General features: G+C 38.6%; 2 protein-coding genes across 3 annotated transcripts; both read left to right on the forward strand.

The window, feature by feature from the left end:
• The first annotated feature begins 1679 nt into the window (after positions 1-1679).
• On the forward strand, positions 1680-5566 carry LOC102800852 (cytosolic beta-glucosidase-like). 2 transcript variants are annotated; one of them, XM_006820671.3, is made up of 3 exons: positions 1680-1941; positions 2657-4041; positions 4250-5566. In XM_006820671.3, exons 1-3 carry the CDS (start codon positions 1934-1936, stop codon positions 4567-4569), a joined length of 1713 nt encoding a protein of 570 aa, XP_006820734.1. In that variant the 5' UTR covers positions 1680-1933; the 3' UTR covers positions 4570-5566. The 2 variants fall into 2 exon arrangements, with proteins under 2 accessions (XP_006820734.1, XP_085356312.1); XM_085500186.1 differs by lacking the exon at positions 1680-1941 and having other exon boundaries at positions 2530-4041.
• Positions 5567-11304: 5738 nt separating this feature from the next.
• On the forward strand, positions 11305-15269 carry LOC102801678 (cytosolic beta-glucosidase-like). Its single transcript, XM_006820677.3, has 3 exons — positions 11305-11507; positions 12410-13797; positions 14234-15269. The coding sequence occupies exons 1-3, from the start codon at positions 11476-11478 to the stop codon at positions 14491-14493; spliced, it is 1680 nt and encodes a 559-aa protein (XP_006820740.1). The 5' UTR covers positions 11305-11475; the 3' UTR covers positions 14494-15269.
• The last annotated feature ends 132 nt before the right edge of the window (positions 15270-15401 follow it).

The following is a 15401-nucleotide window of genomic DNA, read 5'->3' on the forward strand; positions in this document are numbered from 1 at the left end:
TGGGCAGTGTTTAGGACCAATAATGGACAGTGTTTAGGGGAATTATGGATAGTGTTTAGGGTAATACTGTAGTATTTGGGTAATAATGGGTAGTGTTTAGGATAATATTGTAGTATTTGGGTAATAATGGGTAGTGTTTAGGATAATATTGTAGTATTTGGGTAATAATGGGTAGTGTTTGGGACCAGTAATGGGTAGTGTTTGGGGGCAATAATGGGCAGTGTTTAGGGCAATAATGGGTAGTGTTTAGAGCAATATTGGGTAGTGTTTAGGGCAATAATGGGTAGTGTTTAGGGCAATAATGGGTAGTGTTTAGGGCAATAATGGGTAGTGTTTAGGGCAATAATGGGCAGTGTTTAGGGCAATAATGGGTAGTGTTTAGGGCAATATTGGGTAGTGTTTGGGGGCAATAATGGGTAGTGTTTAGGGCAATAATGGGCAGTGTTTAGGGCAATGATATAGAATTTGGGTAATAATGGGTAGTGTTTAGGCCAATAACATATTACCTTGAACGTCGTTGGTCATAGTGATCTGACACAGCTGCGGCCATTTTTTATTTTGTTTCAAACAGTACTGTGTTCCATACATGTGCGAAATTTCACTGATACTGGCCACCCGAAAATGTAATGAATTGTCACTGACAGCTCATTGACAATTGCCGCCGTAGATTCATGTAGCGATATTGTGCCAAATGCAATCATACAGATTCGGTACTCGCCCACGTGTCACTATATTTTATTCCAGGGGACCCAGTGGTGTATATGATGATAAGATACACCTAACAATACATGTCGAATATTGGCATACAAGAATGTCACACGCACCAAATTGGTAAAAAAAATGTATATTTTAACATATTAAAACATAATGTAGTCACACTCATGAATATATTATATAATAAATAAAAATGACCCTCACCGACACGGGGCACATATTAATTCATCACATGTAGGGCATTAGAGAAGTAGAAATAAAAAAAAAGTCTGTGCACTGCACGAACGTAGGGACAATGTGCTATCATTTTGTCACACTGTGGTGTGCATTCAACAATTTACAACGTGTCCACGTCTAGATTTTCAAATACGATATACTATTCAATAATTTCAACGACAACACAACGACATAATATTATAAATGTTGGTATAGAAGAACTTTAATACATCTCGCCTTATTTCAATGACAGTGTGTTTACTGTACTTACGGAGTCTTCTGACACCTCTACCGGTATTTTAGTTGCTTGATATTTTTTCTATTTTTTTTTTATAAATTCGGATGGAGATAAATTAAGTGAGAAAGAAGAAGTCGGGGTCTATTTTGATAACTGTTTGGTTATCGTTATTTTCCGTTTGTTTTATTGTTCCAACCTTAAAGTTTAATTAATACGTGTTATGGCGATAAACATACGCGGTGATGGCTTGATAATAATAATATCCTAAAATGAAACTCGTACTTTGACCACCATTGCTACTATGAATATATCCTTGTACAGGGGCTTGTGATTGAATATTTTTAAATAGATTTGTAGTAGTGAAAACAATGCCAAGTGAATTCAGTGAATATATCAAGTATGGTGCCATCTGACACAGTTATTGACGATGGATGACGTTTCAACGCATGGCGACAGCTGATACTACACAGATAATACCAACGAGTGCGGATTAACTGACGCTACAATCAACACAATTGCTGCGCTGCAAACAATAACTAGTCGTGTTGGCAAATTCCGATTGTAACTCCTCGCGGCGCAGACTCAGTCTTGTTCAAGCCCTCTGACCTAACTCGTCAGCGCAGTGTTCCGACCACGGGCCGTTAAGAAAGGGAGAGAAAAACGGGTACGATCTTTCTGATTGAATCGACTCGAACCACAAGCCAAGGGTCAGATGAAAGCTGGTCACCCGAGAATTTGATTAAACCGATAGATTTAACAGCTGAAATGACGAGGTGCGTATATTTTGACTTGTGCTTCGCGGTATGTACCCGATATGTAACAGTCCACGTGTCTCTATGATGGAGCTAACGCATTTTGGAATACATGTGGAAAATCGAAAACAATTCACGAATATTCGCATGTCACTACAATCCACTATACAGAAGAGAATTTTAGCTGAAATTCATGAATTACATGAGTAACCATGGATACAGCGAATGTAGTTATTTGTGACGTTTGCACTCATAATAAGTGATTTTACAATATTCTCTAATTTCATCACGTGACACTATGTAAACAGTCACACGTTGAACCACCTGAAAGTAATTGCAGTAGATGGGAGCGTTTTACATAATTCAATCCAACATACACGACGACCTAAATAACACAATTTGTTTGATACAAGCTTATTACTTCAGGCTGAATTATAAATACTAGTATCATTAAAAAATCGTATATGTGTTATTGCTAGTAACTTGAATATTTTAAGAAATTGAAAACACGCAGTATTGCAAATGTGTAAGCGACGAAATTATAAAGAATGCACCATGTTGTAGAATTTGTTTGTTTTTTTCCTTTTAATGAGCCACCATATTGAAAAAATCAGAAACGCACACAACCCATGATAGCACTGTGGATTCATTTGCCTCGTTGTGACAAACTGTTGCGTCACAAATGGAAAATTATTATAAAATATTTGTTTAATATTCTTCTTTTTTTCGTCTACAGATTTCGGAAAACATCACCCTTCCAAACATACACGCGGGACTATATACATTTCGTGACAATATTAGTGTTTCTGGTATCTTTCAACGCACAAACTGTGTCCGCTCAAGGTGCGGGCGGATATGTGTATAAACAATTTCAAAATCCTGTCAGAGATAGGTTAATTCACGGGCTTTTCTCGTCCAATTTTACATGGGGCGTTGCAACATCGGCGTACCAAATTGAGGGTGCCTGGAACGAGGATCAGAGGGGAGAAACTATTTGGGACACGTTCTCTCACGAACCTGGTAGAATCGTTGACAATGCCAATGGTGACATCGCTTGTAATAGTTATCATAAAATCGACGAAGATGTCGCTTTGCTGAAAGAGCTTCAGGTGAAACATTATCGGTTTTCCATTGCCTGGTCCCGTATTCTCCCTGATGGGACTTTGAATAAAATTAACCAGGCCGGTATTGTTTACTACCGACGCCTCATTAACGCTTTGGTCGAAGCAGAGATTGAGCCAGTTGTTACCTTATTTCATTGGGATCTACCGCAAGCCTTGCAGGACATCGGTGGCTGGAGCAACGAGATTCTAACAGTATATTTCAAAAACTACGCCGAGTTATGTTTCCTTGAGTACGGAGACTGGGTGAAAAGGTGGATAACTTTTAATGAGCCGTCTATCTTCGCCAAAGCTGGTCACGAACATGGCGTCCACGCACCTGGGCTGAAGCACCAAGGAACCACAGTCTACAGAGTGGCACACACAATCATAAAGGCCCATGCCAAAGTGTGGCACACGTACGATAATAAATACAGAGCATCACAGAAAGGGCAGGTCGGAATAACTCTGGTGTCGAGCTGGGCACAACCATCGACAAAATGGCAGGTCGATATCATGGCCGCGGAGAGATACCTTCAATTTGAGTTTGGTTGGTTTGCACACCCACTTATGGTGAACGGCGACTACCCCAGCGTCATGAAAACACAAATACTCGAGAAAAGTATCGGGCAGGGACTGTCGTCATCGCGCCTCCCCAGTTTCACTGAGGAGGAAAAGGTGCTTTTACGTGGTACTGTTGATTTTTTGGGAGTAAATTACTACACGACGAAGCTTATTTCCGCCTGGAGATCCGATGCATGGCCGCCTGGTTACGAGGAAGACCAGGATTTGAAGGCGTGGCACGACGAGTCATGGCCGAAGAGTGGCGCTTCCTGGCAGAAGTGCGTACCGTGGGGTTTCCGTCTCTTATTAAACTGGGTAAAGCACGAATATGGAAATCCTCCCATCTATGTCACTGAAACTGGAGTGGCTGAAAAGTTGAATGACCAAGACGAACCGAAACTAAAAGATGTATGGAGAGTACAGTACTTTGTATCGCACATCAACGAACTGTTGAAAGGTAATTATTAATTCATTATTTAATTAGATATTAGATATGTATCTGTTTGCTTGTTCATTTATTTTGTTTTTTCATATACGAGTTCATTCCCCTGGTTTAAATATTTGTTTAATGTTATCGTCTTTTCGATGTCTATTAAAAACAATTGTGTAAATGATGACGTCACTCTGAATTATAACGTCATTATTTTATCTATTTTTTTTGTCAGCATACAAGCTAGATGGTGTCAATGTGCAGGGTTTCTCGGCGTGGACATTAATGGACAATTTTGAATGGCAAGATGGCTACTCGACACGATTCGGCCTCTACCACGTCGATTTCAAAAGTCCAGCCAGAACGCGAACGGCAAAGTCATCGGCGAAGAAGTACAACGAAATAGTGACGGGCAATGGATTCCCGGTTCCAGTGTCCAAACTCAGATATATACCACAATTTAAACCGGACATGGCGTTTGGTGCCGCACCCCGGGCACCAATGGTACCGGTCTTCCATGACAATGATGAAGGTATACAGCCAGAATTCAGATAATACTGAATAACATCAACAAATTACAGTTTATAACTCATTTCAAAATGCGAACAGACACTATTGGTAAAGGATCGCAAGTTAAAAACAACTTAAAATGGTGCCGTCATAAATGTTATTTTATTTTCATAATACACAATTTAGGGAATAACATTAACAATTCTTGTTGAAGGAAGAGTACAGCGCCACCAGTGTCCTAAATTGAAAAAACAAATGGCATTGCTTGCGCCATACTTTCACCGGGAGAGGTGCTCGTTGATTTCGGTGAGGAATGATTAACACGTACTACTTCCTATAAATTGCATTTCTTCAAAGTTCAAGGTGTTCGGGTAATCATTAGCTTCAATCATACCACTTAGGAGTATTAGTTAATAAATGTCCACATTCATTGTCCAGTCGTTGAATACTAGTAGTACAGCACGCAATACTAGCTTGTTCCTTCACCAGCAAATTAACTATTTTCGGAAAGCCTGTTTTGTGATTTTCCTAATATGTCACCCAGCAAATAATCTTATCATTTTTTTTAAAACATATTTTTGTCTGAGTTATGGTAGAAATGATATATTGGTGTTAAGAAGAGCCTTTCGTGCAATGTATTGTTCACACTGCGCCGAACAGATAGGAAGCCTCTATTTTTATTTCATTTGCTTCTGCACTAAGCAGCAGTTTTCGAATGGTTCCGATACAAATCGCCTCTTGGTGGCGCTATTCCATAGAAATTCAGTTTGTGAGTACAAGTCGATAATGATGTACACACTCTACGGTGAGCAACGGGGTAGTTGTTAAGTGACGAATGCATTACCGACACCCAAAGAGGTTCCTTTTACGCTGTACATTTTGTATTCCATATTCTCAGCTTCTGTGGAACGTTGAACCACGCTTGAACTGCTGCTTAGAAATAAAATAATACTGGGAACGAGGATGGTGTTTTTATAACAACACACAACTGCACTGTGAATGCAAAACACGTCTCACAATTTAAAATAAAATACAAACTGAGTGCACGTGTCGTCTATTGGGATAGCTCAATCTTATTAAAATCCGATGTAGGTATAGACTTCATTTTTTTTAATAATGGTAAATAAAACAGAAGAAAAGATTGATAAATAAACACAAATAACATAAGTTGAGTCTATACCTACATCGGATATTAACACGATTGGAGACAGATTGGATAGAATATAACACGTTATTTGCATATTTACATGAATAATTATGTACAAATATTAATATTTGATGTATGAATTGCGCTAATGCTTTATTTTATTCAGGCAATTTTTCTCAATCCTTGGAACACACAATTCACATTTGTATCACCGATAGAGGGCGATTAGTTTATGATGTCATGATCCTCGCAACAATATACCTAGGGTCTATGTTAAAAACGTACATTTTGTATTATTACAGTTGATGCATTTCATGTATGTATGTATGTGAATAACCATCCTATACTGTATTCCTGTTTGCAACGGATATGGCAAATTAGCGTTCGTTATAATATTAAAATTATATAAATGTAAAATTAAAATACAGATACAGGTAGATGAATTTAGGAAATAATGGCACACACTTCTGTGCCAATACATATCTGACAAATAAAAACAGGGGCTCTGTATTTCCTTTTAACATTCGTGTCGTAACTCTTTGGTAATTTAAACATTTTTAATAAACTGTTATTTTTTCTGAAGTTAACATTGCAACATACGAGTTATTAGAACAACAATCGAATATGTATAAAACATGCATGGGCGTGTGACTGAAATTACGTGGCCAAATAGTTGTGTGAAAAAAGCCTGCCGATACTTTCGTCGCCAAAACTCCACAGTTGTTGTAACATTGGTCGAGTTTATTAAAAACGTCTAGAAATTACAAAGTGTCTAAAAAAAATGACAATCCTTGTTTGTGTTTTTAGCGTTGTCTATAATATCATAATGTCAGATATCTACAACTACAACAACAAGTGCTAAAAAAGTACAATTTCATTTGTTAGGCTACGTCTTGGTACAAGACAGTGTGCCATAATCACCATCAAGGCCATTATTTCCTGTGCCATTTTACTTATCGCCGAGGTAGATTGTATTGCTATGGAAACGAATCATATTGATAATCAGGTATAGATTTTATTTTACATATAATGATAAGTAATCGAAATGCATTGATCTAGTTTGAAATGCGTCTGGACATGACAGATACGTGATGAGCTTAGCAAAATCTCATCAGAGGAATGTCTACTGAAGATACTTCAATTATACTGTACTGCTATTAACAACAAAGATATACATGTAATTGCTGCTATACAGCTTCGCTACGACCTGTACCACTGAAGAATGAGCTGACAGTCTAACCATGGCCAAGTGATTGTTCAATTACTTGAATAGGCATATCTGCACAAGTACATTCAGGTGATACGGCCCGCGCCTCATCTTAACAGTTTGTGTGGTCTGCACATTGAGATGGCAATGCAAAATATAATATAAACAAACCAGAAACTAAAAACCAATAACTGTATCCTCCGCTCTTTCTAAAATTGTTGAATGACATGTTCACAACCATTTCATAAAGTTTTAGGTACCAGTATTTTGATTTCTGTAATCAAACAATTTTAATTTGGTGACGACTGGCAAAGTCTTTGATTCTTCATCTTATGAGAAGTTACTTCGGGTCACTATTAACAGCCAACTTGTTTGATCTAACCATATTTCTTCCATTGAAAAAAAAAATCACATTCGTATTATTATATCTGTTATTGAAACAACTCGGGGATAATATTATATCCCTTGCTGGGAGCAATAAGAAATTATATTATCTCCTTCGCTGGGAGCAATAAGAAATTATATTATCTCCCTTGTTGTTAGAAACACTCAGCGATAATATTATATCCATTGCTTAATACGTAGTTTTGTAGTGATTTTCAAAATGTTCGTAATTTTGAGTTAAATTGTGCTATTTTGATTATTATTGCATTTCTACTGGTTAGCAACCGCGGTAAGTCTTTTTTACCAGACATGCTGATTTTTCAGTTTTTCAAATTGTCGTACCATATAAGAAATCCATCCTCTTTATATTAAGGAAACAGGTTCATACTACCCGGATATCTCTGAAGGGGGGGGGGATATATGTTTCATACCCTTTATTCAAAGCCGCGTTTTCTAAATTACAATATAATCTTTTGATCCATATAATAAAAGTTGAAAGCATTTAAGGCACTAAAAAGAAATTCTCAGTTTACCGTATCAAACGCCACCTCGACGTGCCTCTTCTGTCAGCACAGACTCTTGTATCACTAATAAGTGACTGTCATTGGCGTTGATTCACTATTCACTGTAACAATGAACACAGAAATACCGCATACAAATATTGCGAGTTGTCTCTAGGTTACACTATGTATGTGAAGAGTGACAGTGTTTGTTTCCATGGAAACAAATACCTTGCTACCACACAGTGACGGCCGCGGCGATTTCGAATCGAACTGAAGCCATTACAATCTGGATTCAAAAATAAATACGAAGGGCAGTCTCGATTTACCAAACAGGATATATCCTTGACCAATTTCAGGAAATGAATGTGTTCAGAGTATGAGTAGAAAGGGCTCTTTTAAATTTATGTACTAGAAACAAATGCATTTATACCATAGACACGTATTTTTGACGATGCCTTTAAAAAACAAAAAAACTCTAGTTGAGTTTTTCGTTTGTATTTTCTAAGTGTTTTGGCCTTTCCCCTAAATCGTGTTGCCTACTTGACCATAATAGTCAGTTGCCCGCAATTAAGCATTATTTTATTTCAAAGTCATGTACACAATTTTTAGCCGTGTGTCCAGCAACAATTGGCAATGGCATCATCCACCATAGAACAGTCAGTCTCCAGGCAACAGGCACATGCGCTCCTGCCACGTACAGATTATCCCCGTAACTGGCTATGTAATCATTTTTAGTTATTTGTCTCATTTTAATAGCAACCGCGTGGTGTTCTTCTCATTTGTCGTAGTATTTATATTTACCCATAGTTTAGGATATGAGAACACGTTTCATTGAGACATTCCATTTACGGGGGGGTGTAGCATAACCACGTGTACTTTTAACTCGCACATATAGCCAAACGTAGGCGTAAACGGGTAAGATTTTTTGGACTAAGGTTTGAGAAATAGTCCATTAATTTTCAAAATTGGTATCAAGTGGTCTTATTGTACGACACTCCTGATAAAGAGGGTCATCAAAATAAATCCTCAGTGACCTTCATCTGACGATCACATTATAATGATTTTGGGTGTGTTTCCATGGTTGCAGCTTGGCCTTCTAGTTATGTTTGTGTTTTGTTTGTTTTTAATTGTGTAGTATGGGAAAGGGAACTGTTTTTTATACTATTTTTTAAGGAAAATAATCTAGATTAGGGTCAATTATTTATTTATTTATCAAAAAGCAAACAAATTTCATATTTAAAAAATGGCTGCAAAAACAATTATGCACATCCGAATAGAGCAAAACAAAATACAGCATCTTCATTCAAGATTGTGAGTGGAAAAACACAACTGCTTCACCCTTTCAATTACGTCATCAGTATTACGTAAGGTGCATACCATTTACGATATGCTAAAATCGGGGAAGAACTACGGATAAACACACATTTAAAATATTTCGAAAACATATTTGTTTTATGACAGAGGTTATTTGCCGTAGTTAGTCATTCCGTGTTTTACGATAAGAAATGTCTCACCGATCGTTCGATGGCGTATTTTTTTCAATGTATATACCGGTAGAGTGATTTTCGATCATTTTTGACACGTGCTTCTATTGTGCACAAATATCCGTGACAACATTGCGTGTAAAATTTAAAAATTAATTCACTCTGTTCAGTATTAGTCAACTTGTGTAGACTGTTATGTCCACTGTATTAGAATGTGTGTAGACTGTTATGTCCACTGTATTAGACTGTGTGTAGACTGTTATGCCTACTGTACTAGTCTGTGTGTAGACTGTTAAGCCTACTGTACTAGTCTGTGTGTACACTGTTATGCCCAATGTACTAGACTGTGTGTAGAATGTTATGCCCACTGTACTAGTCTGTGTGTAGATTGTTATGTCTACTGTACTAGTCTGTGTGTAGATTGTTATGTCTACTGTACTAGTCTGTGTGTAGACTGTTATGTCTACTGTACTAGTCTGTGTGTAGATTGTTATGTCTACTGTACTAGTCTGTGTGTAGATTGTTATGTCTACTGTACTAGTCTGTGTGTAGATTGTTATGTCTACTGTACTAGTCTGTGTGTAGATTGTTATGTCTACTGTACTAGTCTGTGTGTAGATTGTTATGTCTACTGTACTAGTCTGTGTGTAGATTGTTATGTCTACTGTACTAGTCTGTGTGTAGATTGTTATGTCTACTGTACTAGTCTGTGTGTAGATTGTTATGTCTACTGTACTAGTCTGTGTGTAAGCAAATAACACCGAATAAACGGCAAGGTAAAGACTATGTCTAATTATAGTAAATACGTACTGCGTGCGTGACTCGAACCGGCGCTCGCGTACGGCACCTAATCGCCTAGCTTCACGCCACTACACGTCTTCCACTCGGCCACCGGGCATCCCCAAAAAAGGATGCTTAATAACCGAGCTTATTACGTGCAGAGAACGTGAAACCCGTCCACGCGATACGCGCCACACAGCATGGCCAGAATGTTATGTCTACTGTACTAGTCTGTGTGTAGATTGTTATGTCTACTGTACTAGTCTGTGTGTAGACTGTTAAGCCTACTGTACTAGTCTGTGTGTACACTGTTATGCCCAATGTACTAGACTGTGTGTAGAATGTTATGCCCACTGTACTAGTCTGTGTGTAGATTGTTATGTCTACTGTACTAGTCTGTGTGTAGATTGTTATGTCTACTGTACTAGTCTGTGTGTAGATTGTTATGTCTACTGTACTAGTCTGTGTGTAGATTGTTATGCCTATTCTGCTAGTATGTTGTTTTATAAACTATCAATCACGACATGGTCAGCAGTTTCCATAGACGATAATGTGAACACTTGTGGTTATTTTTTTCGAATCAACGACTCGTGAATAATTAATACATACGTAATGTAGTGACGTCATCTGTGAATTGTATAAAGCATCGAATGAACTGGTTTGATTGAAGGTCATTAAGTGTCACATTCGCACCCGATTTTGTTCCCTCATGTTGACCACCGTGTGACGTAAATCAATACCGTCCCCTTTGCCATGGAACAAACGAAAATCCCAAATTCATTTTAAATACACGCATGCGACATGAACTGAATGATCGTATTTCATGGTCTCCCTATTCTGACGAACAAATTATATTCAGGGGGATTGCCGACTCGCCATGCTATATGGTGACAGCTGTGAACCACTTTCAAAATTAGCGATTATAATTAAATACAAATACGTATAGCATGGACGTCCATGCGTACAGTTACACCGATCGTAGAACTAAAAAAGGGCTCAATGCATCTGTCGTATTGTAGTAACACTATTCGTTTTTTTTTTCATTCAGTTTGGAAACAAGTAATGTAATTGGAAAAACTGCAACGAATAAACGATTCCACGTTGTCCAGTCTGTTACGCATTTGCTGTCACAATAGGATTACGTTTTCAGAAGGCACTGTCACTTGCCTTTTTGTCATAGTACATTTCAGCACCAGCTTGTCCAGCAATCCCAATGTGTTTTACTTGTGCGCATGCGCAGTATGTGACCCCTGACCCCGACCCTCCTATACGCGACAAGAGCTGTGCGACACAATTTACATACTCCATTGTGGAAAACCTTCGTTTGGTATTAATTTTAAAACATTTCATTTATAATTATACCGCTTAAATCTGGGCAATTCTGCTATGTTGCACAGTATTTTTACACTGGATTCAAAGAATACGATTACAGCGATACATAGTTGAATGTTGGAGAATTTCAAGATGAATAACTACTGGTAAATATTCGTAACTGTGTTTTTTTCGTAATTTGTCAAAATTATCCCGCTGTTTTTAAATTGATTCACTATTCTAGAACAAGTGTGTTCTGCGTGTGTCAAAAAAGTGTGCTGTCACACTAAGACCGATAACTCGTGTTGTGCGATTACGTGGTGTAGGTGGAAACGGAGTACGAATAATAATGGCATTTATCATGTCATGTTGGCCCCGTTACTGTATATGGGTGAGAATGGTGTCTGTGACTTTATGGCCTCCATGTTTAGTACATGAAATGTAACAACGATGAAACAACGGCATTGATTGATAATCGAAGTTGACGATTTTATGCTATTCGAAAGTCCAATCCACATATGCCAAGTTGAAGTTGCTACACTACTTCTGCCACAGTCCAGTCGATCAAGTTCAAGTGTGGTTATCTTGACTACGCCGTGTCATGAAATACTTGTATGCGATCTCTTAAACGTCGTGCAGAACATTGTAAATCGAAGTAGTTCCTTTAAATGAGGAATATTTTATACAATACATATGATACAGCCAATGACGCGAGTTTTTTGGTTTTTTTGTTTTAACATTCATAATTCAAAGGCAGACATTGTTGTTTCGGGAGCCAACCAGGCCACATATGTACGCACAATACACGTGTCGCGTGGCTTGCTGTTATACATATTTTCAGTTGACATTTCACGCAATCTAATCTCATGCTTTGTTGATGTGTAATCTCATGCGACCACTTTGGCAGAAATATTTTTAATCGCCATAATATCAACAGGTGTCTAGAGTTTCGACTCCTGTATTTAATTTGAACGGGCGGATGGATACCTTTCGAAATTTGGTCTTCAGTTTTTTTTTGGATTATTATTAAAACTTGTTTTTAAAGTATATTTTTGTTTTCGTTTTCCAGCCACTGTGGGTCAGGCGCCAGTTCTCGAATTTCCAATTTTGTTATAAGACTCGCCATAATCTACACGTTTGAGGTAGCTGTTGCCATGAGCCAATCTGTCATGATGGTCAACGACGCTCAGGGAGGTTTTGTTTATAAAGAATTCCAAGATCCAGAAAGGGACCGTTTGCTTTATGGACACTTCCCGCCCAATTTCACGTGGGCAACCGCAACCGCGGCATATCAAGTAGAAGGAGCCTGGGACGAGGATGGCAAAGGACCCAGTATCTGGGACACATACAGCCACCAAGATGGCCGTATATATAACAACCATAACGGCGACGTCGCTTGTGATAGTTATCACAAAATAAACGAAGATGTTGAGATGCTCAAATCACTGAACGTTACGCACTATCGCTTCTCAATTTCTTGGCCGAGAGTCTTCCCAGAAGGTGTCCCTAGTATGAAAAACATGAACGAAAAGGGGATGCAGTACTATCAAGATTTAGTTAATGCGCTGATAGCTGCCAACATAGAACCCATGGTAACCCTTTATCATTGGGATCTCCCTCAAACATTTCAAGATACAGGCGGATGGGAGAACGATATAGTCGCCGTATATTTTGCGCAGTATGCAGACCTTTGCTTTAAGCAACTCGGCGACAGAGTTAAACTTTGGATCACGTTTAATGAACCGAAAGTAGTGGCGAGTGGTTATGGGGGCGCTCGTAAAGCCCCGGGACTGGGACACCAGAGTACCGGCGTATATCGCGTTACGCATAATATATTGAAAGCACATGCCAAAGCTTGGCACGTGTACGACGACAAATATAGAAAAAACCAAGGCGGGCAAGTTGGGATTACTTTAAACTGCGATTGGGCGATTCCAGCTTCAGAAAGTGAAGCTGACCGCGACGCCGCAGATCGAGCTCTTCAGTTCGGACTTGGGTGGTTTGCTCACCCAATATTCGTCGGTGACTACCCGGATGTAATGAAAAAGCAAGTGCTCGAGAAGAGCCGCGCACAGGGACTGACGTCATCACGACTCCCTATCTTCAACGAAGACGAAATCAACACGATTCGCGGAACTGCTGATTTCCTTGGATTGAATCACTACACCAGTCAGATGATTGCCCACCACAATTCCGAACTCATGCCATCGAGTTATTCTTCTGATCAAGACATACTGGGATGGCATGATGAGAACTGGCCCAAGTGTGGTGTAAGTTGGCTGAGACCAGTGCCTTGGGGGATTCGACAGCTTTTAAAATGGATAAAGGAAGAATACGGAGACCCTGCTGTATTCATCACGGAAAGTGGCATTGCTGAGAAAAGTGACGTAGAACCTATGCTGAACGACACTTGGAGAATGCAGTACTACACAGCTTATATAAACGAAGTGTTGAAAGGTAAGACCGAGAAGATAATGTTAAAGGGCGGATAAACATTGATTTTCCCATAATCCAATGCGCTTTTCTAGCTAAATCACGGATACGAGTTTTGTCCTGGCCGCCACTTGCACTAACAACCGCCAGCGACTCCTTCGATGTCTTCCAAACACCAATAAAAAAAATAATTGAAGCTTGGTAACCTCTTAGTTTGTACTCGTTGGTGTGCGCAACAGTCAAAATTGCCGTCTTTGTTTATATGAGACCCATACCTCGCGCATGCGCGGCACGACGACTACCGCCCTTTAAAAAAGTAGCATGTATACTAGCCTGACAAGGTCGCGTCAGGCTACATGCATACTTACATACTTTTAAAAAACCGAGTGTCTTTGAGGCAACAGTGGTAAAACTGAAATGATTATTTGAATTCTAAGTCAATATCTGTGTTTATTTACAGCTTACATATTGGATGACGTAGATGTGCGGGGATACACAGCCTGGTCGCTGATGGACAATTTTGAATGGGCGGATGGATACCTTTCGAGATTCGGTCTCCATTACGTGGACTTCAATGACCCAGCACGGCCACGGACACCGAAAGCATCCGCTGAAATATTTGCCGATATAGTCCGAAATAACGGTTTTCCAAATCCGCAAATACTATCAAAATCTTCTAAGTACCTTAGTAAGCTGTCCTCGTATTTACTGTTTCCCTGACGGTTGCATGGCGTCACCGCATGGTGGCGCTCTCTCATATAGCAGACGATGACGACATAGTTCATTTCACGATACAACTCAACTTATATATATACAATGTATATATAACACCGATGACGTCATTTGAGTAAATTATTGCAGCATACATTTTGGTGTAACTTTTTTTCTACTAGAATTTTTGCACATTTGTAATATTTGAAAATGTTATAATAAATGCACCCAAGTGTGATATATATAATAATTTTCGCGATTGGAAAATCACAATGAAATTGATTCAGTTAGTGCTTCTATTATTGGCTGGTGACGCGACTATATTAGTTGGCGGGATTATTAGGTGACGTGTGTTCCACTTTATAAATGAAATCAGCCTCGTTCGCAAACTGATGGGAAGACAGAAATACTGAGATAGAAAAAGAGAGAAATGATTTTCTATGAAACGTAGATGTAGTTTTAGTGGACTACGTCAGTTTGGTATTCCACGTCACGGCACCATGTGGTATGTGGATTAACTTACTGCCATGGCGTGGAACATCTTTCTAGAATATCTCTTTGTTGATATACTGATTAATAAAATACATAAAGACTATGGGTTATTTAATGTCATTACTGTACGGCCACATTCTATAGTGAAACTCCTCGATTCAATGCAAATTAACGCAATATATGTATTAAAATTAGGCGTTGTTTTTCAAGCTGGTTTGTGTACATTTTTTGTTGTTCTAATATATCATATTATGGTGCTGAATTTCTTATATTAAAATGATCTTTTTAAACAACCTGTACATTGCGTGATTATTTTCATTCTAAAAATATTATATAATATTACAGTCTTCGTCATCAAAATACTAAATAAATCACCTGAAGAGGCGAGGTGATGGATCGAAGAGCAATAATGTTCCAGTTATTTA

Source organism: Saccoglossus kowalevskii, chromosome 6 (genome assembly GCF_978046115.1).
Source record: "Saccoglossus kowalevskii chromosome 6, keSacKowa6.1, whole genome shotgun sequence".
NCBI classification, from domain to species: domain Eukaryota; kingdom Metazoa; phylum Hemichordata; class Enteropneusta; family Harrimaniidae; genus Saccoglossus; species Saccoglossus kowalevskii.

Bases quoted from the DNA above. Each gene is read 5' to 3' on its own strand.
- LOC102801678 (XM_006820677.3), top strand. From the start codon at position 11,476: ATGTTGGAGAATTTCAAGATGAATAACTACTG. The intron at 11,508-12,409 runs GTAAATATTCGT...TTCGTTTTCCAG, and splicing joins TTCAAGATGAATAACTACTG to CCACTGTGGGTCAGGCGCCA. The intron at 13,798-14,233 runs GTAAGACCGAGA...GTTTATTTACAG, and splicing joins TATAAACGAAGTGTTGAAAG to CTTACATATTGGATGACGTA.
- LOC102800852 (XM_085500186.1), top strand. From the start codon at position 2,550: ATGATAGCACTGTGGATTCATTTGCCTCGTTGTGACAAACTGTTGCGT. The intron at 4,042-4,249 runs GTAATTATTAAT...TTTTTTTGTCAG, and splicing joins CATCAACGAACTGTTGAAAG to CATACAAGCTAGATGGTGTC.